The sequence below is a fragment of the Clinocottus analis genome, unplaced genomic scaffold (assembly GCF_023055335.1).
Source record: "Clinocottus analis isolate CAN_PGR_092001 unplaced genomic scaffold, fCliAna1.0.p SCAF_11, whole genome shotgun sequence".
Taxonomy (NCBI): domain Eukaryota; kingdom Metazoa; phylum Chordata; class Actinopteri; order Perciformes; family Cottidae; genus Clinocottus; species Clinocottus analis.
In genome coordinates, this window is record NW_027175832.1 from 1,322,791 (window position 1) to 1,349,295 (window position 26,505).

A 26,505-nucleotide genomic window follows, 5' to 3' on the forward strand; every position below is an offset into this window, starting at 1 on the left:
TTATTGATCACCTTCTGATGCATCTGTCCGTCTGTCTTCCCTCAGGAGATCCAGCTTGGTGATCACCACAAAGCTTTACTGGGGAGGAAAGTAAGTGTGTGTGTCTGTGTGTGTGTGTGTGTGTGCAAGTGTGTGTAAGGCGCCCAACATGTGTGTCTTCCTCCTCAGATGTTGGGCCTATCTCAGCAGCAGCAGGCTGCACATTACAACATTATCCACACAGTGTGACACGGAGGATACACTCGGAAAATGAGTGACACGCAAGCAAATTTCAACATGGCCGTGTTCTCACCTCCTTTTGAATCCCTTCATACTTTTCCTCCGACTTTCTTTCTTCTGACATGCAAGTGTTCTGCTCTGAGTCGACGTTGGTGACATTATCTCTGTTTCTAAAAACAGGTTCGCGCTGGAGGAAGTAGAAACTTCATGAGTGCATTTATTATCTGCTTCTGGTTCTCTTTTCAATGTGTGATGTAGATGAGTGGGGAGGTGCGAGTGTGAAAATGGAATCCAAGCTCTTTCTCTCAGATGGTTTTCAAGAATGTCGTCACACAAAGTCACTTGGACTCCAAGTGGTGCGACATCAAAATTACAATATTATAAAAACTATGTTAGTGAAGCCATCGCTGGATCACTTTCCAAGTGATTGTCCAGTTCTTTGCCCCAATATATTTTCACCTGTGTCTCACCTGGACGGCTGATCAGATTACAAGACATTGACAACATTGTGCACACACACACTGCACAGTTTGTTCTATATCTGCGGGCACACTGCTGAGCGTGGAGTGGGTGTATTTCTCCTCAGTGATTTGTTTGCTATGCAGGCTTTTGTTTGGCTCGTTTAATAATGATCTGCTTCCATTCATGGGAGTTGTGCATGAGTGTGTGAACGCGTGCACGTGCGTTGACGCGCACTTCTCTCCCTCCTGTTGCAGAGCCGAGACAGAGAGAGGCCTCAACAGAAAACACATCATTGAAGGTAACAAGTCGATTTCCTCGTCTTTGTCCTTCACCTCACCCCATCGCTCGGCGTCCCGCTGCCACTCCTGTAATCTCTCTCCTGTGATCTCCCTCTGCTATCTGCTTTCCTCCTCCCTCACTCTTCCTGTCGGTGTCTCCTCGCTGCTCTTCAATTGTTACCCGCATGTGCACACAGCTGACTTTGAAACTTTGAATGTTGTATTGTGTACGTTAAACCTTGACGTGTGTTTTGTCTCTTCAGTTGTAAGGTTTCTCATTAAGAAGCTAATATACTAGAAGGTACCCAGTATCCTCCAGCGCTCCTCTCCTCCTCTCTTTTAGAAGAGTCATGGCTTTGCTTCAGCTCATAATGACATGCCGCTCTCATCCCATTGGCCCGCTTTTCCCCACTAACAACTCGCCATCCGGTCCACAGCGCAATGCACCTCCTGCAGTGACTCAGCTCTCTTCTACGTTATTAACATTCACCGCAGCCTCTGAAACCTCCCCCCCTCCCCAAACAGGAGAAGGGGAACGAGACTTTTTGAAGGACAAATACTGAAAAAGTGGAAGGGAAGTTGGCCCCACCGGTTAGCTAAAGCCGGTCCAGATGATAAGTGCCATCCATTAGAGAAGGGTGCACGGCCCCTCCCCTACTGGTGTGGCACACTTCACCAAAGGGTTCCTTAAGCCAGTAAATCACATTTACTAGGAATGATGGGGTGTCAAAGCTGATCATACATAGCAGAGATCTGCACTGATGAACTATGGGGTGCAAGGAAAGTCGACGTCTCTCCAGCAACCCGCTGGTGTGCTCACCATTATACTCGCAGGACAAAGCAATTCCTTGATGATTTCAAAGAGACTTTCACAGAACTCATAATTGAATGCATTATTCATTGCAGATGCCAGTAGAATAACTTTGTGGTTCAATATCACGGCCCCCCCGCCCCCCCCAAAAAATTCCCAGCTCCAAAAATAGACCTCCCCAGCCAGTAAATTCCAGCTAATCCACGAGACAGCAGACACTGCTCGCGATGACGTCGCAGGCTCCGATTAGGATCCATGCAGGCTAATGGGTGTTTCTGGGATTGCAGGATTGCAGTCGACAGAGAGAGGAAGACGTGGTTGGAACATGGGTGAGGAGAGCAAAACTCTCAGCTGGGATTAGCCGGCAATGATGAAGCCTCTGGCACTAATCTGCCACGCACGCTCACACATATTCAAGAGCGCCAGAGTGTCTTTTGCCTCGTATCTCCACTGCTCTGCTGTCCTGCTTTGTGACAGTCTCCCGTGTTCACTTTTCATCTTTCATCTGGTCGTCTGTGTGTGTGGACGGGGGCTGATCTGCTCACAATACTTTGTTGTCGTCTCTTATCCTCTCCTCGACGTTCAGTGTTTCAAACGCTGAGCGAGAGAGAAAGAAACCGGTACAACCTTTTCTCTGATTCCCCCGTCTTTCTTATCCTCTCAGCTTTGAGTGGTTTTTTTGGTTCTTTCACCACCTGTCGAGAGAGAATTCATTTACGTAACGAAGATTACAATTTGCATGGATGCTGGGCTTTTTTCCACGTGGAGTCGGGAGATCGTGGCGCGAGCTTTACGCTGATTCACCTCACGCCGCTCTCATTGTGATGCAGACTAGTCCCATCAGCGTGACCCCGGCTAGGTCCACCAGATGGAAAACAACAACTCAGAGCCACGTGCGAGCTGGAAAAGATGTGCGAGGCCGTATGCAGCTGGCAGGCCTCGAGTCACATGTGTTCAACTGTCCTGTCCTTTTGCCATGTTCATGAACATGTTGACTTTAAGCCCCTCAGGAGCTCACTCACCCTGTTCGCCCTCCTACCTGTTGCTTTGGTTTAAATGAAGAACAAAAAAATGAAACTAGCACTTTTGAGCACATGTTTTCCTATATTGTTGCTCTTATACCAACAATGCATGATGGCAGAAAAGATATTTCCGGTTTGAGTATGCTTCAAACTATTTACTTTAAGTGTAGCTTCATTCCTATTTCTAATCTACATGAATGCATAGCAAGGAGCATTGGAGGCTGATGCATGCACACATGTGATCATTACTCTTCATCTGCAGGCCAACGTGTCCAAGTCCAAAGGTGTCAAGGAACAAAAGATGCAGTAATAAGTCTCTTTGCTATTAGAAAGATATTTCATTCAGGGCTTATTTGGGCTGTGTTGCAGCCTCATTTACAAGGGTGTCAAATAGAACTATGTATTGAAGTGTCAACGTGTGGTTGGTAACACATCTATTCTTGCAGTGCAACAAATAGGCTCAATGCACATGACTCATTTTGACTGTTTTCTTCGTTCTTTGACTTCCTCAACATCTTCTCTCCTTCTCATTCCAGGTTTAAAGGGTTCCCTCCAGAGGATGCAACTCGAGTATGTGGATGTGGTTTTTGCAAACCGGCCCGACAGCAACACTCCCATGGAGGGTAAGAGATGCTGTGCAGACCCGGTGGGCTGCTGGGGACAATGCACGTTGTTCTGTAACATGAGAGGGTGAGAAATACAGACGAGGCCACCGGTGACCTTTGCCTTGGACCGATAGGGGATGTCTTTGTGGTCGAGGGTGTGTGTGTCTATCACTGACACGCGCACATTTCAAGTAATCTGACAAGCTTGCCTGATCTCTCATCCTCTATTTTGGTCTGGCGCTCTCCCTCTCTTTCTCTTTCCGTCTCTGTGGGATCACTAGTTTCCACCGGGTCTCTGCGCTGCACCCGCTCCCAGCCCTCCCTGTTCTTCAGAAGCACGATTATCCGCCCCCCTGGGGGGGGAAGCTGGTATATTTTAGGGCTGGTCTCACTAGACACAAGCTCCACTGTGCGCTCCATTCTCTCACCATGCTAATGCTGCCTTTCTCACACGTCCACGATTATCCGACCCTTTTATTTCCTTGACACACTTCCAGTTTCTTCCTCATTACTTCTCCTTTGTGATGTGGCCATCACAGACACTCGGGCCCCTCTTCCACGCCGTCCTAACCCTCGTCCCCAGGTTGTGTTTGGCTGAAAGGATGGAGACCCGCTGGGCTCACTAAAATATTTCCCCTGTGAGCCAGCTGACCGTGGGAGGTCAATCTGTCATACTTATTGTAGTCGGGGCCTTGGCAGGCGGACCCCGCAGCCTGCTCCATCAAACCTGCTAGTAGCCTGTCTCTGCAAATAAAGTCAAGTCACCACTGACAACTGACGTAGAAAAGTCTAATCAGATTGATGGATTGACTGATTGATCGGGATGATCGAAACTGCACAGGAAAAGATGATGGATGAAAACTCCCTGAAAATAAGAAGATAAATAGGCTGTTTTGCTTGCAGCAGCTGGCGCACGGTCGCTCCATTAATCAATGTAAAACATCGTGGACGTTTTCTTCATCCTTCGTCACAGTGGAGCGAGGCCACTGTCGTAAATCACTGCTAGAGGGTCAGACGCTTTGAAGGAGAGAGCGGGAGTAAGGACTGCATCTACAGACGCACAAAAACTGATTTTTTTAAATAGCTTCTCTTGCATACTACTTGAAGTCAAGGTGCTAACATGCAAAACAGTTCATTTGCAGTTCAAAGGTTATGAACGTGTCTAAAATTTTGATTCACACAACCACAAAAGGAATTAATAGCATTATAGGGCACAAAAAAACACTTGTATTAGGAGTAGAAACAGGTGTGTGTGTGTGTGTGTGTGTGTGCACGTATTCACGTGGAAGTTGCGTTTGTATGTTGTTCTTGTGACTTTAACTGCTTTCGACTTTGTGTGAGACAACGTGTGTCCCCTTGGGGACAGAAAACGTGATGTCATGGCTGCAGAGTCTCGCTCTGTTACCATCACCGCTTCCTCGTATCGTCCACTTCTCTCGTTGTGTTTCTCTTTCTCTTCCCGCTACTTGTTCTTGCCTTTGTCTTTTGGTTCACATCCAGTCTAACAGGCCCAACGTTTGTCACAAATATCCAACGTTCACCTTCCTTTCCTGGATTGAAACCCCCTCTCCTTTCCATCGCAGCTCTTTACTGTTGCAGCTGTCCCTTTTAGAGATGAGACTGTATAGAAGTTTTTCCCCGAGGGGTTAAAGGCCTAGCTGGGATTTCATCCCACATGTCATCTGTAGTATGTCATAGTGTACTATGCAAAGCTTTCACATTACAGCACATATGAAGAGAATGTGCCTCAAGGAAAAACATCTGTAGCATCGTCAGCTTGTTGTTTTATTCAGCAGATCATCGCCTGCATGAACCATCCAAATCTCAACGCAACGTTGCTCTCCAATCACTCAGCCTCCTTTTATTTTTTGACAGAGCAATATGCAAGAAATTATATCCATTCAATAAAGTCAATATCAAAATCCTGCAGACAGAGTGAATGAAGAATGGGATACACAGGCAGAGGAAAAGACCAGACATCAGTAAACACGCTTTGTAACGAGCCCTCCAGCCAAAAGCAAATGAAATGCTGCTGCTGCAGCGTGCTGAACACAAACCCAGAGCCATCCGCTCGTCCTGACTGGAAGGCTTTGGGTTTCCTTCGAGTGCTGGGATATCACCTCTTTCCTCAAGTGTTCAGCAATAAAGAGCAGAATCATCTCTCCCACTCAGCGCCTCAATACTTATCTTTGGCTCCACATTTAGGCCTCCACCTGCCATTGAAAATCTACCGTGGTGTGACATATTGATCGTCGCCCCGTAAACATTGGCTTTAAAATGCATCTCACCTCCATTGAAGCGTCTCATAGACTCCTAAACCTCTGCTAAGACACCTGCCCCAGACAAATATGGACATCTGATTGTGTTGCTGACAGATTTATTCCACACTCCTCGCTTCACTCTGCAGAAGAGCAGAGAGATACCTGCTGGCTGAAGTCGACCAAATGTTCCTGACTCAGTGTTGTTAGTGTGAGAAGCTTCACGGACGGGCTGATAGTGGCAGTTTGCACATTTGCATTTAACACAAATTGCTTTTCATGCATGTGCTCACACAAAAATATAATAGCTTATTGAGAATATTTTTACGTTTAATTATCTTTTACATACAAGACATACATGTTTGTGCCAATAAATTGTGAATTAAAGGCATAGTTTACATTTTTAGACGCTAATTGGATATCACTCTCATATCTGTTATCATATCTCATATCTATCTTATTGTATCTTAGTTTAGTAGCAGGAGAAATAGCTCGCTGAGTAAAGTTATAGCACCTACAAAGCTCACTAATTAACATGTCAGGTCTTGTTTGTTTAATCCGTGTGGATATCGCAGACTATTTCTTCGTCAGGGCTGTAATTTACTGGAGTCCTGTCCGACTCCAGCAGATATCGCATTTTCATTTGTGATCTTTAGAGGTTCTGGCAGCCAAATTGAATTGTCTCGAGCCGGACTGGCTGCTGGCTGTGTCTGTGCATGGGACAGATGTGAGAGCGGGAGTGATCCTCTTCATCATAATTGTCCACCAATCTCGTAACTTCAAGAGCATATTAACACAGCGCACGTCTTTTCCCACAACTTCCCCCACGTCGTCCTCCTCGAGCGCGTGCAGAGGGTTCATGTGAGCGAGGTGTTGATGGTGCCCGCTGGATATCTCACCTGAGCACTCTGCTCAGTGTGTGAGCATCTGCTGCCAGAGTCCATGACTCATTGCAGGACTCGTGAATAGAAGATTTATGTTCTGAATGGCCGGCAGGTATGCACATATGCTGTCGTGCATCAAGTCAGTGAGGTGGATGACGTGAGGACTCACAAACTCTTATGAACTGTGTGCGCCTTGGAGGTTTCTAGCTGGGTTTGCAATTCTTCCCTCTGTCCTTACATTACTCAAAATCCCTCCCTCCCTCCCCCTCTTGTGGAGCAGATGCACTGTTACCCCTCCACCCTCCCACCTGCTCCCACACACACACACACACACACACACACACACACACACACACACTTGCTCTCTGTATCTCACTGAGCTACATTTTGGTCCTGAGAGAGAACAACTGATGAAAAGGAATTACTCTTTTTTAGTCACACGCTGATCTCATCTCGTCCTCCTCATCATCCTCAGCCACGCTGCTTCTTTCGCAGTCACACTTTATATTTATGTAATGGAGCAGATGTTTCAGTAATGCATCTTAAGTACATCTGCAGACCAAAACTAGCAATTATAAACTAATCATAACCAACTAAAGTAATCACATGAATTACTCTATCCCCTTGTTGTTGTTTTCTCCAGTAATTGGAAAACTTGTACACACATCAGCAGGCACACAATCAAAATAAGAGCAGTGTTTCCTCCTGAGGCCCTTGGTTAAAGAGGCCTTTGAGGAAGAATATCACAGCAGCTTTTATTAAATATGATTTGGGTTATGCACTATTCCAGCCAGCATCACTTACCCGGGCACAAATAGCCAACAGAATCCACTAAAGGCCACCGGAGCTGATTTCAGCCCCCAGAGCTGTGACTATGATTTGTTTAACTGCACAAGCAACATCCTGCCAAGGTTGGCTGGGTCTTTTCATGTAACGCCTGCAGCGTTTGGCTGTTTGAAATCATATGATCCCAGCAAAGTATGTATATGTTTATACATGAGATTAAACACACCCGAGCCTTTCTCACAAAGAGGCTGAATACCTTTCAAGCAGCGTCTTTGTGTTTGCAGTCCTGGAGGTGGCAGTTTTTACATAAAGGCTCTTCTGGATGTCTTGTAGTCTCTTTAAACCTCGTCCAAGTCTATTATGAGAATTGTATTCAAACGGTTTTCCTGCCGGTTATAGAAAAGCTGTGATTGTGTCGCCACCCACTGTTTGGTTATTGACAATGTACATGTCTGCTCGTTTTACAGAGATAGTGAGATCGATGACGCATGTGATCAACCAGGGGATGTCCATGTACTGGGGGACATCACGGTGGTCCGCAATGGAGATCATGGTGAGTGATCAAAAGAAAAAGAAGAAGGTGTTTGTGTCTCTAATAGCAAGCAACACGAGATAAAGACATACAAAAAGCCTGACAAACAGTCCTGGTTCTATCTAAGGCCGGTAATATATTGATATCATTGCTTTCTGTGTATCCCTGTAATCATAACTTTTCATATCATATCAAATCTTCTATCTAGATATCTATGTTGTTCACACTACTGAAGCTATCCGCACATATTCATACTTTAGAATAGGGAAGGAAATCCAAAATTATCTGATATGTTGAAACGTGCCATTAAAGAGGAGTGGGAGAACCCCCCCAAAAACAGCTTTAACACAACTGTTGCACAAGTTTTTTTTAGTTTTTTTATCTCATTAACATTTCTCCATTTGTTTTTATTCCCTCTCCATATTCAATTAGGAAGCATATTCGGTGGCCAGACAGTTTAATCTAATCCCACCAGTGTGTGAGCAGGCAGAGTATCACTTCTTCCAGAGGGACAAAGTGGAAACTCAGCTGCCAGAGCTCTACCATAAGATAGGTAGGTCTCCAGCAGGTTTTAAGCTTTTGTGAATAGATGTAGTTGTCTACTTCTCTTGTGTACCCGGTTGCTCTTCTTCTGTCAGGTGTGGGTGTGGTGTCCTGGTCACCTTTGGCCTGTGGAATCATCACTGGGAAGTACGAGAACGGTGTCCCAGAATCCTCCAGGGCGTCAATGAAGGTACATCTTAAATTCATTTTGACCACCTGCTGTTTACACGTTATCTAATATATCTTTTGACTCTCGTCCAACATGCCGGCAATTAAACTGGTTTGTGTTATTTCTGCCTCATTTTGAGAACCAATCATTATTCTTACTCTTATTTTTCCTCATCCAGCCATACCAGTGGTTGAGGGAGAAAATAATGAGTGAGGATGGGAGGAAACAGCAAGCCAAGCTAAAGGAACTGACTCATATCGCGGAGAACCTCGGGTGTACTTTGCCACAGCTCGCCATAGGTAAGGACACGCTCGGACAATCAACTGTCCATTCCTGCGAGAGCCAACAAGGAGAATATTGTTCACAGTGAAACCTTGATAGAAAATGAACAGCTGTAAAAACTCCTCCTGTCCCCGATCCTTTAGCCTGGTGCCTGAGGAACGAGGGAGTGAGCTCAGTGCTGCTGGGATCCTCCAATCCAAGCCAGCTAACAGAGAACCTTGGAGCCATTCAGGTATAAAGATGTGTCCTGAGCCTGACTAACACTGAATTACTATTCCATCATTTGGTCCGGTCCATTAGCATTGATGGCGTGCTCCGTGTTGTGTCCCATGCAGGTAATTCCAAAGATGACGGCAGGCATTGCTACAGAAGTGGACCATATACTGGGAAATCGTCCTCACAGTAAAAAGGACTGCCACCATTAGGATGGACCCTGTTTTACTGAACTATGCTCCAAAAAGCTTATCCAAGCTCACTTCTCACAGCCATGGCACCAGAAGTGTGTGCCCAACTTTGCTTGTTGTACGCGTATGACTGTATGTGTGACTGCATAAGGTGTTCCGCTTGGCTCCTCGTCTGTATGAAGACGGACCAATGCTCATTATTGTAAAGGGAGCTACTTGACAAAACATGCATGCTACAGCTATATCAGCCGGCCACTGGACTGAATGACAGTTAGAAGATCCGGGGAGATGATTTCTGCAGCGAGATTCTCCTCCGCTCCGACGAGCTGCTGAACCACAAATTCAAAGAATCATAAAAATAGATTAACGGTGAAATATATTACTGCACGGTCAAGCTCGAGCTGATCGAGAGCGAGCATGTACCAGCTACCGAGCGGTCATGGTCTTCTGAACGAGGCGATATTGAATCAAGAAAAGAAAATGCAAAAGGCACTTACTGGCCACAGAGTATCACATAAGCTGGTGGTAGTGCAGTTACTACATGCAAAATATATGGTGTATCAAATGTTACAGAAATTGAGTTAATTAGATGTTTGTGATGTGAAAAAAATCAATGCAGATTAAATTACATGCTTATATTTCCCATGGCAGCTGGAGTTGACCTGTTCAGTATTGGATTACCTGAAAGTCTGCTCAATGTTGCTAATACCAAGAAAGCCAAGTTAAACTAAAATATGTTTTAATGCATCTGTACTGACTGTTATGTATATTTTTCTTATAAGCAGCTATGTCAGAGTGAGTCATGTTGTAATTATTTTCTTTTTCACTTATGCAAAAGTACAGCATAGTGTACTTCCCTATTGTGCCCCTTTGACCCGTTTATAATTTGGACTATGCCAGACTTTCTGTCAGTGAGTATAATGTCTGATTCATTAAATTCCAGTCTGTGTTTTGTGTCTAGTCGAAGTTGGTGAGATCCTCTTTAGGGACAGCTTGTGAATTTAAGAAGTAAAGCCATGTAGCCAATTAACAGACTGAAACCTAAAAAAAAACATATGGACCCCTGCAGGCATTGCACCTGGAACTCTTATACCCAACTTCTCTCAGATGCCAGTTTAAGCCTACATTACAGGAGGATCTTTGTAACGTCGGTTCAAACATGTATTTTAGTGTCCTTCATCAGATTTGTACATACACATAAAGACCTTATAATTCTCATGTAGTATGTTTTAGAAGATATATATATATATATAGTAATTTTCTATTAATGTTCTGGATGCCTTCCAATTTGCCCCTTATGAATACAAAACAACACGACTAGAGTAGACTTATTGTTTGCTTCACGGCAGTAAAAAACAAACTTGTGACTTGAAACGCTGTCTTACTACTGTTGGGGTTTATATGTGTCCAGCTGTTTTATAATAAAAAAATAATATGTGAATTATTTATTTGACTTATTGAAAAGTATTTCCACACTTAGGACATTTTCCTCTTTTTAATTATAGATTTTGTGGGTTTATGAGTGGGGGGGTTGATTTTGTGAAATGATTTCCATGGAAACAAAGGCGGGCCTTACCGGCTAATCATCCAATGAGGTGTTGTTATTTAGTAACGTGGTCTCTGATTGGCTGAGAGCAGCTGAGAGGACTTCCTTGAATCTGCTCGGCTGGCGCGAGAAGCCCGCGGTTTACAAAAGCTACCGCTAGACGAAAGTGACAACCGTTTCCATACAATAGTATTTGTTCCTTCACTAACATGCTGGAACGGTGTTAAAAAGTGGTGTTCACAACACACACAGTGACGTAATCTCGGACTAAAGTCGTCGGAATTGCAACACTGCAAATTTACCGACCAAAACGCCGCGCGACTTTTGTTTTGTTTGTTGTGGCAGTGACGTTTACGTTAGCAGATGGCTAGTTAGCCCGGAAAGCGCAGTGGAGGTGACGTTACCTTGCTACCTTGCTACCTTGTCACCTTGTCAACAAGCATCAACATAAGCTGCTGCTCCCTCGTAGGAAACAGGCCGCACAGTTTCTTTCTCCTAATCGGGGTGAGTGTAGTTTCACTCTTCATCTTCACCTCGGACGCTAATAACCGAGCAACTGCATATTTTATCAATGCAAGTTCTGTCAGCCTGTGAACATACACTATTGTTACCGCAACCATTAATTATCTCTATATGGCGCAGTCATTGTCAATGCCAGCAGCTGGATAACCAACAACAATGTCGCTGTCGACTGAGGCTTTTCTGATGGGGAGCCAGAGCACCAGAAGTAAAGGAGACACTATTTGTGTGGTGCCGGACCTCAGCGCTGGTCTGCTGGAGGATGACTTTGACCTGAATAAGTCCTTCCCGTGTACTCGGAGGCCGTTGTACAAGAAGAGCCTCTGGGCATTGCAACGTCGCTTTTATGCTGGTTTCTTGAGCGGTGAGTGTGACTCATTTAGCTGGAATTAAAAGTAGAGATGAAACGATGAAACAGTCTACACACAAATAACCTGCAACAGTTTTGACAATAGATTATTAACCTTAAACAATTGACCAAAATGTCCAACTTTATATTTTGCTCCTCTTCTTTGATCAAATTAAGCTAATTAATGACCATAAATTACCTTGAGCTGATGTGAACATAATTCTTAGATTAATTGTGAGAAATGTAGTTTTAAAAAATAAATGTGTCCCTGATTTTTTTTTTTTTTTTTTCCAGATGAAAATTTGGATATTTGCACGTCTGTCGCAGCAAGAAATCTTCAAATCTCAAACTTACATCGTGGCTCTAAAATCTCTGCTGCTACGCTGCCACATCCATCCACCATGTCAGAGACGGAGGAAAGCTTGTTCAGTCAGATAATCTCTGAAGATTTAGGCCTGACCGTCTCTCTGTCGACCCTCAACCCAAACAAAGCTATTCTTACAGTCGACTATAAAACCAGAGAGGTACTGTGTGTCCTATTTAGGGTGTGCTGTGTCATAATGTCAGACATTGTCAGTTGCAAGAGGCAAGGACTTTTAGTGGACGTAAATTGACAGTGACCTAGGTTTAATATCCATGTTGAAAAAAACCTAAAGTTGTCCTTTTAATGAAAGCAGTGGTGACTTAGCATAATTGGTCAACTAGTTTCTTAATTTTTCAGATTTTGTCAGCAAATGAACAGGCCTGCAAACTGCTGAAGTGCACCACCAACGAGCTGATTGGAAAAAAGCTGCTCTCTATTTTGAAGAAAACCAGTCAGGTCCTGGAAGAAGCATTAGAAGAAGATTTCCCCCTCATGGATGGAACTGTTGCGTCTGTTTCTGGAAAAGTGGTATGAAAAATGCTGGCTAATCCTGACCAAACTTCTTCTTTTCTTTTTTTTTGTACGTTAACATGCCTCTCTTTATGTAGGTGGATATTGTGACATCATCTGGAGAGATGCCGATGTCAGTGTTTACCTACAGACGGTCACAACATGAAGAGCAGTGGCTTGTCATGATGGAAAGTGTGGAACGTGTATCAGCTTTTCTGTCCTTTACACAAGACGTGAGTATGTCATCATTTAATGTGGGTTTTCCTTCTTTTTTTGGCATTTTTCATGAGAATTCCTGCATTCTTCATTCATTCTTCATGTTACTCGGTAAATTACTTTCTTATTTATTAAAACGCTTTCCTTTCAGGGTAGTATCCTAACCTGTGACTTGGCGTTTGCTCTTCTCCATGGATACCAACATCCTGACGAGTTGAAAGGGTTGCCTGTGAAGAAGCTAATCCCCTCTTTACAAATCCCTCTGCACAGTAATGCATTGCCCAAAGTAAGCACACTTTACAGCCAAAATTGTCCCTTTCAGTGAAGGAAAGCATCCTTTCTTAAGCTTTGCTTCAAGTTTCTGTTTCCCAAAATGCTTCTGAGACGGTTCAGGAACACAGAGAAAAGAAATATTATCCCACAACGTGTTAAGCTCAGGTGTTTCTGTGAGTCTGTCATCCTTGACTTTGCTTTTCTTTCCTTCTTTCAGATGCTGAGGATTCAGAGAGTTTGTGGTAAAAGCAGAGGGGGTGTGTCCGTCCCGCTGTGTGTCAAACTTCAGGGGGCGGTGGTGTGTGGGAAGCCCCAACATCACAACAACGGACCTGGTTGCGCCGGCCCGACGGAGCATCCTGAAAGTTCAGATGCACACAAACACCCACCATGCTGTTCGCCCACCTCCTCTGTGTGCAAGTCAAACAGATTAAACCCTGAAGAGACATCCTCTGGTAAGGTGTTTTTTTTATTAGTTCTTTTTTACAGGGGATTAAAAACACTCAATAGTATTTTGCAGAAACTGGTGCATCATCCACAGTCAATGTTGTGCTGCCGAAGCCCTGAACATCCTGAAGCGTAAAAATATACATAAGCTGTACAACCGCTGATGGAAAAGTAATGAAAACCAAATTGTTGTTTTATTTTGTAGATATAAACCGTTCATTTTAAGGTAACAAAATCTCAGCGATTCTTCATTTCTGAAAACCACATTGTCACGAAGCAGAAGTTTTTTTTTTTTTTAGCTCATGAAATTTTGAGTTTTGAGATCTTTGGAGATTTTCACGAGGGACATACTGATACTGACATTGGGCTGAGACTGACTCAATTAGCTGGATTCGATGTTAGTGACAAAGTTTAACCAATCAAATACGCACAATCGTCACTGTAGGGTTAAACAGCACCCTGATAGATGTCACTCGTCTTGTGCTATAATGTAATGTAATTGTGCTTTTGGACTCTTCCAGACGTGAAGGTGGACGGCATCGTCTCCCCCGGGCCTGCACTGGAGTACTCTGGAACAGTTTGGGTGTTTGCTCCTCTGAGCGGTCTCCTCCTGCTCCGCTCTGACGGCTCAATCTGCAGCATCCACGACCACCTGGCTCTCAGTCTGTTTGATTACGACAAGGACGAGCTGCTGAGTAAGGTTAGCCCACGTGACCGGCTGGACGAGGCTGCTTTGGATCGACTGCCTTCTCGCCAACTCTCAGTTCTGTCTCTGCTGCTGTGCTCATCAACAGAGTGTCACTTTCCTGATGCCCGGTTTCTACGGATGGATGTCCGACACGGACAAAAGGGCCATCTCCTTCTCTGATTCTCAAGCAGAGGTTAATAAAAGTGCAGCCTCATCCAAAATGTCAGGGAAATATGGTGAGCATTTGTGTGGATTTGTGAAGTGTACATGGTGGCAGCTTTTTCACAACTTGCAGTGATTAGTCTAAACTTGGAAGTTAGGTGGACAGATGTCAGACTTTCAGAACGTCCAGTGCAACATATACAGGCTTCTGTGGTGTAAACATACAGTATAAGTGTGGTATACGTGTAAATGTATTCATATTTTTGCTATCTTCACCTCACAAAGGTGTCACTTAATGTCAGTGCTGCTACTCTGTTCTTGTACTCTTGATTTATTCAAACGTTGACTTGTGATACAGTATTAGTTTGAAGCGTGTTACATAATGTTCTCTCTCAATCCTTAGACCCTTCCTCGCTGGTGGCTGGTGATATGGCCATGGTGCAACAGGCCGTTCTGGGAAGAAGCTCCACGGGGAGAGGCCGAATCTTCACTGGAACCAGCACCCGGCTGGAGAAACCGTACAGCGCGCTGTCGACTCTGTCTCCTCCTGCCGTCACCTCCACGAGAGTGTTCATGTGAGTACTATACCTATGTCCTTGTCATGAACTACCTGAATGTTTTCAGTCAAAAACTACTACTTCATACGACCAAAGAGTTTCAAGCGTTTTTTTTTCTGAACCGGTACCTGAAGAAACATTAGTATTTTATCAGGAACAACATAAACAGTGTATTCAGTAGTAAGGGTCCCTGTGAGGGACAAGCCACTCCTCCTTTTGTCCATGTTCAGTCTGCTGCTTATCTTTTTAAAGATGGATGTTAAAGACTGTTAAATGTCACTTACACAATAGATCTTTTTTGATGTTGCATGTACCTTCATTCTCACACAAGGATAAATAAATCTTGAGGGATTTATGGACGAGTGAAGTGCACTGATTATAAGCAACATCTAGAAGAGGTTTCTGTCGTGCACATGTTTGATCAAAACATATTGAGTATGATGACTACATTGTCATTTGATCCTGATTGACATTACAATGCCCTTTTTCTCCTCAGGGCTGATGACACTACGGAGCTGTTGGCGGAGGCGGCTCAGGTCGCTCTCTGCACGAGCCGGCTGGACGGTGCCGATAGCACTCAGGCGCTCCTCCAGACATTCGCCTTGGTGGAACTTCCAGAAGAGGAGAAGTACTGCCTGGTCTCCCAAGACGAAGACCAGCAGCTCGGTGGTGAACCTGCCGTCAGAGATACCACAGGTATGATGTGATTATAGTTTAAGTTTGACTATGGGAATGGGTAAATCAACAGTACATTCTGCATTTCTGTGATTATTTAAAATTGTGTGAAATGATTATTTACAGTGAGCAATGGCAGTAAAATAGCAGTCTTTGAACATTGTTCAGTGTTTTTGGTCGTTTTTAAAAAAAAAATTTTTTTACTTCAGACACCCCCAGTCAAAATGTCCGTGATGTTGTCGGGACGGGTGTCAGCGCTCCTGACGGAGGCAGAGCCCGTCACTCATGTACCTCCGTCCTCCAGGACTCCAGCTTTGAGGTCATCTCACTGGAGAGCAGGTGGGGTTGTTACAAGCTGCAATGCTGTGTTTCAAGAGACCAATCTTTTCAAAATTTTAGCACCATAATACGGAACTGGCTTTAACTTTATTTGCATGTAATCAAGTAGGTAGTAGCCACTGAAATATGTGCAACTCTAATTGTCAGTGACATACGAGCCTGAGATGGGAAAGAAAACTGTAAACGTTCATCAGAATGTTCTTTTGATAAAATAATGTTATCTGGATTTGTGTTTGTTTTTTAAGATGTGACATTTGATCTATTGCCATCTGTTATCGTTGTTGTTTCCCAGGTCGTCCTCTGGCTTCTGTGAAAAGTTTGCTGGCCATGGTGGCTGTAATCCAGGCCCGTCAGAGGATTCTCGCTCAGCACACATAGTAGACTCAGCCAGCTGTTTTCTGGACGTTAACAGCAACGGCGATGTGGTGACCCGGGCCATGGCCGACCTGGAGCTGAGCAGTAGCATAGAGCTCCTCAGTGGCGGCGGAGGGTACAATGATGATGATAACCAACGCTCCATGACGTCCTGTGACACAGCTGAGCTGCTGCGTACACCCTCCCCGTGCGTGGTAGGGTCCGACCTGGAAGCTGAGACCGGGAAGGCTGGTGTCGAGGCCTCACGCTCGCGTGAAGAGCGAGTGGAAAATGACCGGGGCGACCAGGACCAGTGGGCAGCTCTTTCTTCAATTCACAAAGGAAAGAGTCAAGAGTTCTGCGCGCCAGTGAACGATGGGAATCGGTCAATGACGGACATTCCTGCCACTTCTACTCCTAAGAAACAGAAGGAGAACGGACACAACCCGTCCTCAGACACCACGCGGATACTAGAGGGGCGATATGAAGGAAGTGCGTACCACAGAGACGGCACCAGAGTAGGTTGGTACCACTGCAGCTGTTAATCTTTCACACTTTCTACACATGGTGTTACAAAAACAGCATTCAACCAGCATCTTATGTTCTCTCCAGACGTGCAGTGTGACGTCTGCAGAACTAACCTCCCTGATGGAAGCTCTGTGTTCTGCGTGTGGATGAGTAGGCCTGGCCAGCAGGGGGCACTACTGCATACAGAGCGACTGCTGCATACAGAGCGACCGCTGCACGACCTGTCAGGAGCCAGCGTAGGAGAGGTCGGTGATAGTGTGGCACAAACCATCTGTCAAAATGTGAAATGTGTTGTTCTTTCAAGTCATCCTTCTGGACTCTTCTCCTCCTCCAGAGGATTGGTGAGGCCAGCCATGGGGAGGTGTTACGCTCCACCGTGGATCTAGAGCAGTCCCGAGCCTGCGACGGGCAGTTTGAAGAAGAGTACCAGCCTCGTAAAGCTGTGGGTAAAGGAGCCTTTGGGTTTGTCTGGAAGGCCAATAGGCGCTCTGATGGAACAGAAGTAAGAAAATACTTTCATTGACGCCGAAACGTTATCCCATTCTTCCTGGATATACGACATGCAGCAATTTCTGTGTAGGAATATGTAGAAATCATAATATTTGTGTTGTGTTTTTTCCACATTTTTAATTTGCAGGTGATAGTGAAGTTCATCAGCAAGGCGAGGATTGTAAGTGACTGCTGGGTAGAAGATCCCATGCTGGGGCCGGTCAGCCAGGAGATTGCCATACTGACACGAATACAGCACCACAACATAGTCAGGGTAACTGGATTTTTAGGCTTTTAGCACAACATTTGTTGTGCTAAATGATTTAGCTCATCCTTCATATGTGTGCCACTAGGTGCTGGAGGTGTTTGAGAACGGGAGTTACTTCCAGATGGTGATGGAGAAACATGGCGACGGCTTGGACCTTTTTGAGTTCATCGACATGCAGCCGAGGCTGGACGAGCCCCTGGCCAGCTACATCTTCAGACAGGTGCGTGAAGATGGATACGACGGGACCATCGGCTCTGAAATGAGAAGCGTCGTTAATCTAAACTGGATGTTCTGTCTCTTCCCAGCTGGTGGCTGCCGTCTTCTATTTGCGGAATAAAAACATCCTTCACAGGGACATAAAAGACGAGAACATCATCATTGACAAGTGTTTCCACATTCGACTGATAGACTTTGGCTCTGCTGCCATGATGGCGCCCAAGAAGCTCTTTTTCAATTTCTGTGGCACACTGGAGTACTGCTCCCCGGAGGTGCTTCAGGGAAATCCGTACGTACATAATGCAAAATACCTGAGGATGACAAGTTATATTTGTTCCAACAAATAGGAATAGGAGTTTACTTGAAAGGGGATTTTTTTGTGAACACAGTTCTTCCAAAGCTTTAAAACACAATCTAGGTCAAGGCACAGTTCAGTCCTGTATGACTTCAAATGAATCATTAACCTTTACGATGTACAAAAAAACTATACGGCGCTTAAAGGATGTACCGATTGTAAAGTAACACATCCGCACATAGACGCTAAATTAACTGGGGAATAAAATGCTGCCATGTTGCTTATTTAAATGCTTGTTGTGTCCTTGTTTGGTTGCAGCTACGAGGGTCCAGAGCTGGAGATGTGGTCTCTTGGTGTGTTGCTCTACACGCTGCTGTTCAGTGAGAACCCGTTCTGTGGCGTTGGGGAGATCTTGGAGGCCAAACTCCAGCCCCCGTTCCCCCTCTCTCCAGGTGTGGTAAAATATATATATATATATATATATATATATATATATATATATAATTTAAAGAGAAAAAAACAGCAAGTTATGAGATAAAATGTGTCAATTTATGTGTTTTTTTCATGTTCTGTGTTCTATTGCGAACATAAATAAATACTAATATTGTAGTCTGCTTCAATATAACAAGCGGCTCACCTTGCTGCAGTGTTTAACGATGGCGTCTGGTGTGATGAGGTTGGTGCGACCTTGCAAAGTGAAACAACGAGCATTTTGTTCTCCATCGGCTCTGATGCGTTGTCATAAAAATGACTCGTTCCGTTTCTGCAAACATTTTTCTTCTGCGCTGACATTTCTCTCTGTGCCCTCTCAGACCTGCACGCCTTGTTACGCGGGCTGCTGCACCCCGATCCAGCTCTCAGGATGACTCTGGACCAGCTGCTGCTGCAGTTCTGGGTCAGCCAGCCCATTTCACTGGCAGAGTACAGCTGGACGGAGGTGGTAGCGCCAACGCAGAGCTTCTGTGAGTTCTCTTTAACACATGTATTCCTTATTTTCCCACTTTGCTTTAACAAGCTGCTAACTCCCCTACGATGAAACTTCATCAAGAATGCACTTGAATGGATGTTTTGTGACGCCACAGAGTTTCTTTGCATCGGCGCTGCCATTGAACGTCTGTACAATCTGTCACAACTTATGTTCCTCATGGACCCTCTCTTCTTTTCACAGACCTACAACAGCAACAGGAGCGCAGTCCTAAAGAGTTCATCGGGCATGACTTGTTCCCAGACGAACATGACGAGACTCTTCCTGATGATGATGAGGAGGAGGTGGAAGATGAAGATGACAGGTTGTCAATGGTGGCCCTGGAAACGGAGCTTCAGAAGTACCTCCATGAAGATTAAAGATTGAATTTGCGCTCAAACGTCCGTCCAATATTTAGTGTGCAGCCGTACAAAGAGGACACAAAGTGCAAAGTAAGAAGAAGGAAGCTTGTGTTGGTTCAAGGCCATAATCCAACACTACCGTCTAGAGCGTAGTCTTCCAGAGACAAATGGACGTTGCCTTCATAAAGTTTATACAGCTTAATACCAATGAATGAATAGATTTTTTACGCTGTTGTTAGTCAAAATGTGCTTCTTTGTTGTTTTTTTACATGTATGTAATTGCTGAGTGCAACACAAAGCAAAAGCTTGATGATGATTTCCTTTTTAAATTATGTATTTAATTTATTCTTTGGACTTGAATATTAGCATTATAATCATAGTAATTGTTACAGGGACCCAGAGGTGACCACAACCTTGAGTTTTTTTTATCTCAGCAAAACCACACAGAGATTTTAGATTTAAGTTAAAGGGAATCGTTTTATCAATCCAGCATTTCTGTTTTGTGTTCACAATTTTAATCTTGAGTGTTTTAAATAAATATTGTAAGTGTATTTACAATAATGTATCTATTTATTTGTGTACATGAATAAATATCAGACCACAAATGTATTACTCTTGTTCCATTCGGGAATTGCCTGAAAACTGAAGAAAGTTTGTCATGCAAACATTGTGAATGTATTAGAATTTTACATTCAATCAGTAAATCTTTAAATAGCTGCGCAGATACATTTGGCAGCAACTGTTTGATGTGACAACTGCAGATATACAAAATAAAAGGTCTGAATTGGATTGCATTAGTCATATATCTGCAGAAATACCTAATATTACAAATATTGTATGTTAGTTTGACTCGTTAACAAAAGCGGAACCTTTCTTCTCTAGTCTCTGAGGCTGAACGACGGACGTATATGTGCGACGGACAAGCATGGGTACCAGAGTTTCTGCACGTCAGGTAAATCTGAATTTTAAAAAGATATGACCCTTTTGATATTCCACCAACTTCAAATAAAGTTATTACATCGTAAAACGCATGACCCGCGAACTTAAAGAGATGTCGAGGAAGCGACTGACGGCCATACTTCCGCCGTAACCTTCATGTACTTAAGCTAACTACCGCAGCTCATCGTCTACTAGCTACACTTGTGTACTCGCCCTAACAGCCATAACAGCGGCTATTGCCCCGTCCCTGGCGGTTTACCATATAATAATGCTTGTGTAATATATATCGATGGTTTGTTGTCCCGCCAGGTTCTCCGGTGGGCCGTGATAAATGGCTCCTCTGCCTTCAGCCCACTTCAGGGTGGGAGACGTCACCTCCAGCCTGTGTGCGCCGCCGGGTGCAGGTTGTTCTGTTCGTCCAGCAGCCAAAATACTCTGCAGCGACACAACCATGAGCTCGGTCCTCCATCCAGGGAGCCAGTCACAAAGCTGTCCCCCCAGTCTCTGGTCGATATGGGATTCACGGACTCTCAGGCAGAGCAGATATACGAAGCCACGTCCAAACTCAGAGGAGGAAGTGCTGCCACACAGGCTCTGACAACTCTCACGACTCTGTTCGTCTTAGGCCTCAACTCTTCCAGTGTGCTGAAACTGCTGGAAAAATGTCCTGAAGTTTACACGATCAAGGAGTCACAGCTCCAGCAGCGCATAGACAACATGCGGAAGTTAGGTTTGGTTGAAGGTGAGCTGAAGATCTTCGTGCAGCACAGTTCATCATGTCGTTCTTTAAAGCATCGCTTTACTTCATGCTCATCAAACCGGTTTGTTTCCTTTTGTCCTCCCCGTCAGGCAGTCTGCAGAGAGTCGTGTCCTATTACCCCCAGATCCTGACTGTGCCCGTGAAGAAAGTGAAAAGCGTGGTGATGTTCCTCAGAGAGAAGTGCCAGTTTACCGTCCAGCAGGTCACAGACATCCTCAGAGAGAGTCCAGCCGTGGTCCTGGAGGAGAGGGATCAGCTGGAGTACAAGTTTCAGGTTGGAAGATTTTTGGATTGGACAAGACATTTGAAGAATTAACATTGACAGATGGGCCTTTTATTTGAAACAATGTTCAGGGATAAAAATTGGAAATCAATAGTCCAATTTTCTCAAACAAAAACAAGCCAGAGCTTCCGTGGTGTTGTGCTGTTGTTAAGGTCAATAACAGACTACAGTCATAAAAGACAACACTCGTGTTGTTCATAGTCTTTCAATTCAAATGAGTCACAAATATAAGATACAATACGCACTATTTACTTTTCCACTGTACAAGAAATCAACATACTTTATTGTTTAGCTCTAACAAGAAGTGATGCCAGACCTGTTCCTGTCGCTTTTTCATTGCCATCCAGTTCGTGAGCAGCTCACCCGTTAACTTGCAATGATGGTGCACACTCGAAACCAAGCATGTTTAGTATCCATACTCACTTTTCTTTAGTGTTAACCCTACAAAGTATGGAAGCCCATTTCCGCAAAAAAAAAAAAAATAGGACCAAAAAAAAAGTTAATCGAATTTTTTTTTGCCCTTTTTTTGTTGACTATTTTTTTTATTATTTTTGTCCTAATTTTTTATTTTAATTTTTTTAATAATTTTTTTGGTCCTAATTTTATTTTATTTTTTTCATCCTTTTTTTTGTGGCATAAATGAGCTTCCATAACATTCTCTAAACCTGGTTGGATTGAAATTTGAACGCTGGTGTAGTACGCCCTCTGGTGGCCATTAAGGAACTCCACATCCGTCTGGCAAAAGTATCTGTGAACAGATTAATCACACTGTTGTTACAGCGTATGACTTTACTGTCTCTACAGAATGGAGCGTGCTTTATTTCAGGTTCTGTGCGCTGCTTTTAACCCGGAAACGGAACATCAGACCACTAATAATCTGTCGTACACCATATATTTTATATAATCTCATCATTTGAGGTTATCTTGCAGTTTTTTGTCATTGCAAAGTGGTTGTTTGTAACGGTAAGATCTGGCTCATCTCTCCACAGTACGTCTACTTCCGGATGGGGGTCAAACAGGCGTGGATGGTGAAGGCCCGGGTGTTTCGTTTCACTCTGGAAGAAGTGCGACGTCGACACTGTTTTCTGGAGCGCAGGGGCTTGTATCAAACCCCAGACAAGAAAGGCCAGACGACCATCCTCAACCCCAGACTGGACGACATCCTCAACGTGGACGAGGACGACTTCCTCACACATGTGGCCAACGCGTCGGCGGAGGAGTACGAGGTCTTTGGGAGACTGCTGGCGAGAGAGTGGCTGGAAGAACAACGTCAGCATGGCGGCGCTGAAGCCGACAGTGACGACGATGAGGTAAAGGAGGATGAAGAGGAGGAGGAGCCCGGAGGGAAAGAGAGCTACAGGAAGAGGAGAAAAAAATGACACAGCACTGTGGGAGGGACTGAGAAAATGACGTATGTGATGGTGATGAACTAACTAATAAAATGTTTCTGTTAATCTGTTTGTTGAACTCGAGTTGGTCATTGGGTGCTATAGAAAGTTCTTTTCTAGATCACAGATGGATACAATGTCGCTGTTGTCACCCGTAGCGTGTTCTCTCTTGTACCGACGCCACGAGCAGATTGGACTGAGTGCAGCCTCCGGTTTGAAGTCGAATCCCGTGTTCATGATGGGATCGGCGGTGCGGGACTCTACATGGACGACGTACCGCTGTGAGGCATGAACATTTATTCTTTCCACAGTGCAAATCGGTTTGTGACTTTGCTTAAGTATCCCCACAAGTTGCAGCAACATCACAGGACATGTGAATCTTAATCATTAATCTTATTAAACGCCAAAAAGCTGGTCGGTTGAAGTGGCACCACGAGGTAGAGCGAGGTGGACGATGGCTCCGCCCCGTTGCTACGTGACTGCCAAGTGGCTGCAGCTTTCTCCATCCCTCCATCGTCCGTATGAGTCAACAGAGAGAGGATCAGATAAGGCCGGCGGGCGAGGCGCGTCAAGCCAGACGTCCATTGATTTTTAGAAACGCAAAAGCCTGATGGAAGCGCAACACGGAGGCTTTTCTGTTCCGGACTCAAGGTAAGAAAACGAACCTTTGGCCAATCGATAATTTGTCAATAGATGTGTCAACAAGAAGTTTGAACAAAACAAACTGATTTTCTGTTTTTGGTCTCAAGTGTGAAGAGCATTTGTAAGCATTTAGTGGGGGCATTACACACACACACACACACACACACACACACACACACACACACACACACACACAATGAATCTATGACCAGTGTAGGGAAATGGATATTTTAATCAAATTCACTATAATATTGTTTCATCCAAACTGCAGTCAATTATAATTAAATTTTTATTTTATTTAATACATTAAATGTACATCTTGTAATGTCACATTGAGTCATTTTTAACAACTTTGTTTTATTCATTTGCATTTTATTTCTGTTACAACATAACTCAAGGATGACAGATCACTGTATATTTGAATTTGTGGCCTCTGACTTCCCTCGACCTTCAGACTATAAATGACCACGAGGAGAACTATAAAAGTTACAGGAACGTCTGAGTTTATACATTACAGGTTTGCCCAGCCAGCAATCCCGGCATCAAGAATCTAAAATACAGATATTAAATAGTTTACACACCTCACTGCTTGTTTGTACACATTTAACCTTTTGATATTAATTGATGGTCTTTTCATCAGCAGGAAGTTGCTGCAGGAAGTTGTCCCCTCGTCATAAAACCCCTCAGTCGGCGCACATGTGGACAAAATGTCGTCACAAACGCTCATTTCAAACTTCACACAGGAATGGATCGAGAGCCTGCTGAGGTGGAACCTCGATTTCTTTCTCATCCCGACGGCAGTCGTCACGCTCGCCACCTTGCTGGTCAACCCCGTCCTCCTGTCGTGCATCTTCCTGTCCCGGGCGCTGCGCCAGGAGACGCGCTACCTGCTGCTGGCCAACACCCTGGGGGCCGACATCCTCTTCCTCGTCTTCAACCTGGCCGTGGTGATCTGCAACGCCCTGAGGGCTCAGATTCCCTCGCTGGTCTGCGACCTGATCACGGGCGTCACCGTCACCGCCTACAGCTGTGCCATCTTCACCCTCACCCTCATGGTGATCGACACCTACGCCGCCGTCCGCTGGCCTCTGCGCTACCGCGACGTCCTCCCCCCCGCGCGCACGCACTGCATCCTGCTGGGGGCGTGGCTGCTGTCGGCCGTCTACCCGCTCGCCCAGGTGATCGTGACGGAGGCCAAGAGAGAAAACTCGCACGAAAACGGGGGCGTGTGCCTGGCCCTCGTCTCCCTCGGCTTTTTTCAGGTGACGAACGCCGGCGGGGTCCACGTCCACTTCGTCGTGGTCGCGCTCATCTGCGCCGCGCTCATTTTCTTCTGCTACATCCGGCTGTACATGGTGACCAGGACTCAGGGCATCTGGCGCAGCCGCTTCTCGAGGGCCCGGGTCACCCTGCTGGCTCACGGGGTTCTCCTGCTGCTCTACTTCGCCCCCGGCTTGGTCTTCATCCTGGAGCTCTTCCTGTTCCGGGCGGAGGAAATAAGTCAGGACCTGCGCGTGTGGATCAGCACGGTCAACATGTGTGTGTTCATGTTGCTGCCCCGGGCGTTTGCCCCGTACCTGTACGGGCTGAGGTACAGGGAGATCTCTGTCACGCTGATGCAGCTGCTGCCACAACACAGGAGGCTCAGCCAGGTCACGGCTCCATGAAGACGCCCGCAAACTGTCCGCTGTTCACACCTCTGATGTGCATACTTTCTGTTTTCTGAGTCGCCCTCCATAAAAAATGAAAATGTGAATGCAGTTCAGTTGTCAGGACGAGTCCAAATGCTGTTATTCCTGATTTGATGAGCCCTCAAGACACATTTTATGTTCAAATATAGTGTTTGTGGGTCTTAATGCTGTTTCAAACACTCGCTAAAACACTCAAATAGCTTCATTTTTATCTTATTTTAGGCCTACAGCTATCATATGTAAGAACACTGACTAAAACGTGCGTAATTTGAGTCTAAATTTAGAAAATAAACTCCTCCTCAGATCAAATTTCAAGAAACAATACTGAGGAAATGTCCTGTGTGTCCTCAGAGGTAGTTTAAGCCGCGGTCGCTGCCCAGTGAAATGCAACATCTGCCAACTGTACTCTTGTGTGTTTGTTAAGAAGAAGAATCCAAATGAGAACATGTTGAACTTTCTTGCTTTTAAGGTTTGTCTTGATGTTGAGGCAATTTTAATCCCTTTTTCTTAAGTAAATCGTCCAACCAGAATGTGAATTTGATCGTCATTATGTCATATAAAGGCCACTCAGCGTCAGTTTTACGACCACACTGCTGCAACAAAGCACTTTGCTGCCTGTTTGTCTCCAGCTGGACGTCCATCAACAAAACGGCTGACTGACTTTACAATTTAAGGCGCCAGAGGAAAGAGAAGAGCACATTGGCTCGTTTAGAGAGGTGTGTGTGTGAGAACAGTGATGAGTCACACACCTGAAGCTACAGCGACGTTTGAGTCTTTGCCGTCAAACCGGTACAACAACTCGACAGCAGAGGGACACATTTCCAGTCCTCTGAGCTGCGTCACAGCAGCACACTGCTGCTGGTACTCGCTGCCTTTGTCCTGCTGCATCTGGAGGTGGATCAAACACCTGCACCACACACACACACACACACACACACACACCACATGTTCTATTGTCTGCCCTGTATTGTGTATTTTCTTATGACACAGCTCTACATATAAACTACGCCTGATTCTTTTCTGTATTGACGGACTCAACGTGTTTTTCGTGGACGTCATTACACTTTAGCTGCGCTGCTTCTCTTCCTCGTGGGCTTCTCTAATTACAAGGTTTTGTTCTTGGGCCCCGGGGCCACAACAACCTTGTTTTTGCAGTGTTCCCTCCTGTGCTCGGTGTCCACCCACTTCCTGAAGTCTGTCGTTGACCATCGTCTACCTGAGAGAGACAGTCATGGTCTGAATATGCTCCTACAATGTGTGTACACTTTGCACCTTCATTGACATACTGTGATGAGTAAAGGGTACAACTCTTTAAACACACACACAGAGACACACACTACGCACACGCTTCCACACTGTCTGGGTTATTCATAACTCAGTGGACACTTTCAGGGAATCCAGCGGTGAGCTCTCAGAAATATTTTGC

General features: G+C 45.0%; 4 protein-coding genes across 10 annotated transcripts in view; all 4 read left to right on the plus strand.

Moving 5' to 3' along the window:
* Positions 1 to 10,663, plus strand: part of kcnab1b (potassium voltage-gated channel subfamily A regulatory beta subunit 1b) — a 27,828-nt gene extending 17,165 nt beyond the window's left edge. For all 3 annotated transcript variants that reach the window (XM_068570670.1, XM_068570679.1, XM_068570662.1), the window contains 9 exons: positions 46 to 90; positions 936 to 979; positions 3,329 to 3,415; positions 7,793 to 7,878; positions 8,290 to 8,410; positions 8,496 to 8,590; positions 8,748 to 8,868; positions 8,995 to 9,083; positions 9,187 to 10,663. In XM_068570670.1, coding sequence (XP_068426771.1) covers positions 46 to 90; positions 936 to 979; positions 3,329 to 3,415; positions 7,793 to 7,878; positions 8,290 to 8,410; positions 8,496 to 8,590; positions 8,748 to 8,868; positions 8,995 to 9,083; positions 9,187 to 9,276 — 778 coding nt within the window. In that variant the 3' untranslated portion in view covers positions 9,277 to 10,663. The remainder of the gene's footprint in view (positions 1 to 45; positions 91 to 935; positions 980 to 3,328; positions 3,416 to 7,792; positions 7,879 to 8,289; positions 8,411 to 8,495; positions 8,591 to 8,747; positions 8,869 to 8,994; positions 9,084 to 9,186) is intronic.
* Positions 10,664 to 10,963: 300 nt separating this feature from the next.
* pask (PAS domain containing serine/threonine kinase) lies at positions 10,964 to 19,967 on the plus strand. Its single transcript, XM_068570937.1, has 21 exons — positions 10,964 to 11,305; positions 11,444 to 11,684; positions 11,964 to 12,193; positions 12,391 to 12,561; positions 12,642 to 12,776; positions 12,911 to 13,045; positions 13,250 to 13,487; positions 14,001 to 14,179; positions 14,274 to 14,403; positions 14,733 to 14,904; positions 15,383 to 15,582; positions 15,771 to 15,900; positions 16,193 to 16,776; positions 16,867 to 17,027; positions 17,117 to 17,284; positions 17,420 to 17,545; positions 17,625 to 17,759; positions 17,845 to 18,044; positions 18,369 to 18,502; positions 18,863 to 19,012; positions 19,219 to 19,967. The coding sequence occupies exons 2-21, from the start codon at positions 11,480 to 11,482 to the stop codon at positions 19,392 to 19,394; spliced, it is 3,759 nt and encodes a 1,252-aa protein (XP_068427038.1). The 5' UTR covers positions 10,964 to 11,305; positions 11,444 to 11,479; the 3' UTR covers positions 19,395 to 19,967.
* A 306-nt stretch (positions 19,968 to 20,273) lies between these two features.
* mterf4 (mitochondrial transcription termination factor 4) lies at positions 20,274 to 23,183 on the plus strand. Of its 4 annotated transcripts, none has more exons than XM_068599509.1 (5): positions 20,274 to 20,328; positions 20,625 to 21,057; positions 21,165 to 21,349; positions 22,348 to 22,668; positions 22,905 to 23,183. In XM_068599509.1, exons 1-5 carry the CDS (start codon positions 20,302 to 20,304, stop codon positions 22,944 to 22,946), a joined length of 1,008 nt encoding a protein of 335 aa, XP_068455610.1. In that variant the 5' UTR covers positions 20,274 to 20,301; the 3' UTR covers positions 22,947 to 23,183. The 4 variants fall into 4 exon arrangements, with proteins under 4 accessions (XP_068455610.1, XP_068455594.1, XP_068455602.1 ...); XM_068599493.1 differs by having other exon boundaries at positions 22,348 to 22,769; positions 22,905 to 23,178; XM_068599501.1 differs by having other exon boundaries at positions 22,348 to 22,769; positions 22,867 to 22,941.
* Positions 23,184 to 23,270: 87 nt separating this feature from the next.
* Positions 23,271 to 26,104, plus strand: LOC137802015 (probable G-protein coupled receptor 148). Of its 2 annotated transcripts, none has more exons than XM_068599530.1 (2): positions 23,271 to 23,397; positions 24,032 to 26,104. In XM_068599530.1, exon 2 carries the CDS (start codon positions 24,096 to 24,098, stop codon positions 25,053 to 25,055), a length of 960 nt encoding a protein of 319 aa, XP_068455631.1. In that variant the 5' UTR covers positions 23,271 to 23,397; positions 24,032 to 24,095; the 3' UTR covers positions 25,056 to 26,104. The 2 variants fall into 2 exon arrangements, with proteins under 2 accessions (XP_068455631.1, XP_068455623.1); XM_068599522.1 differs by having other exon boundaries at positions 23,274 to 23,397; positions 24,029 to 26,104.
* The last annotated feature ends 401 nt before the right edge of the window (positions 26,105 to 26,505 follow it).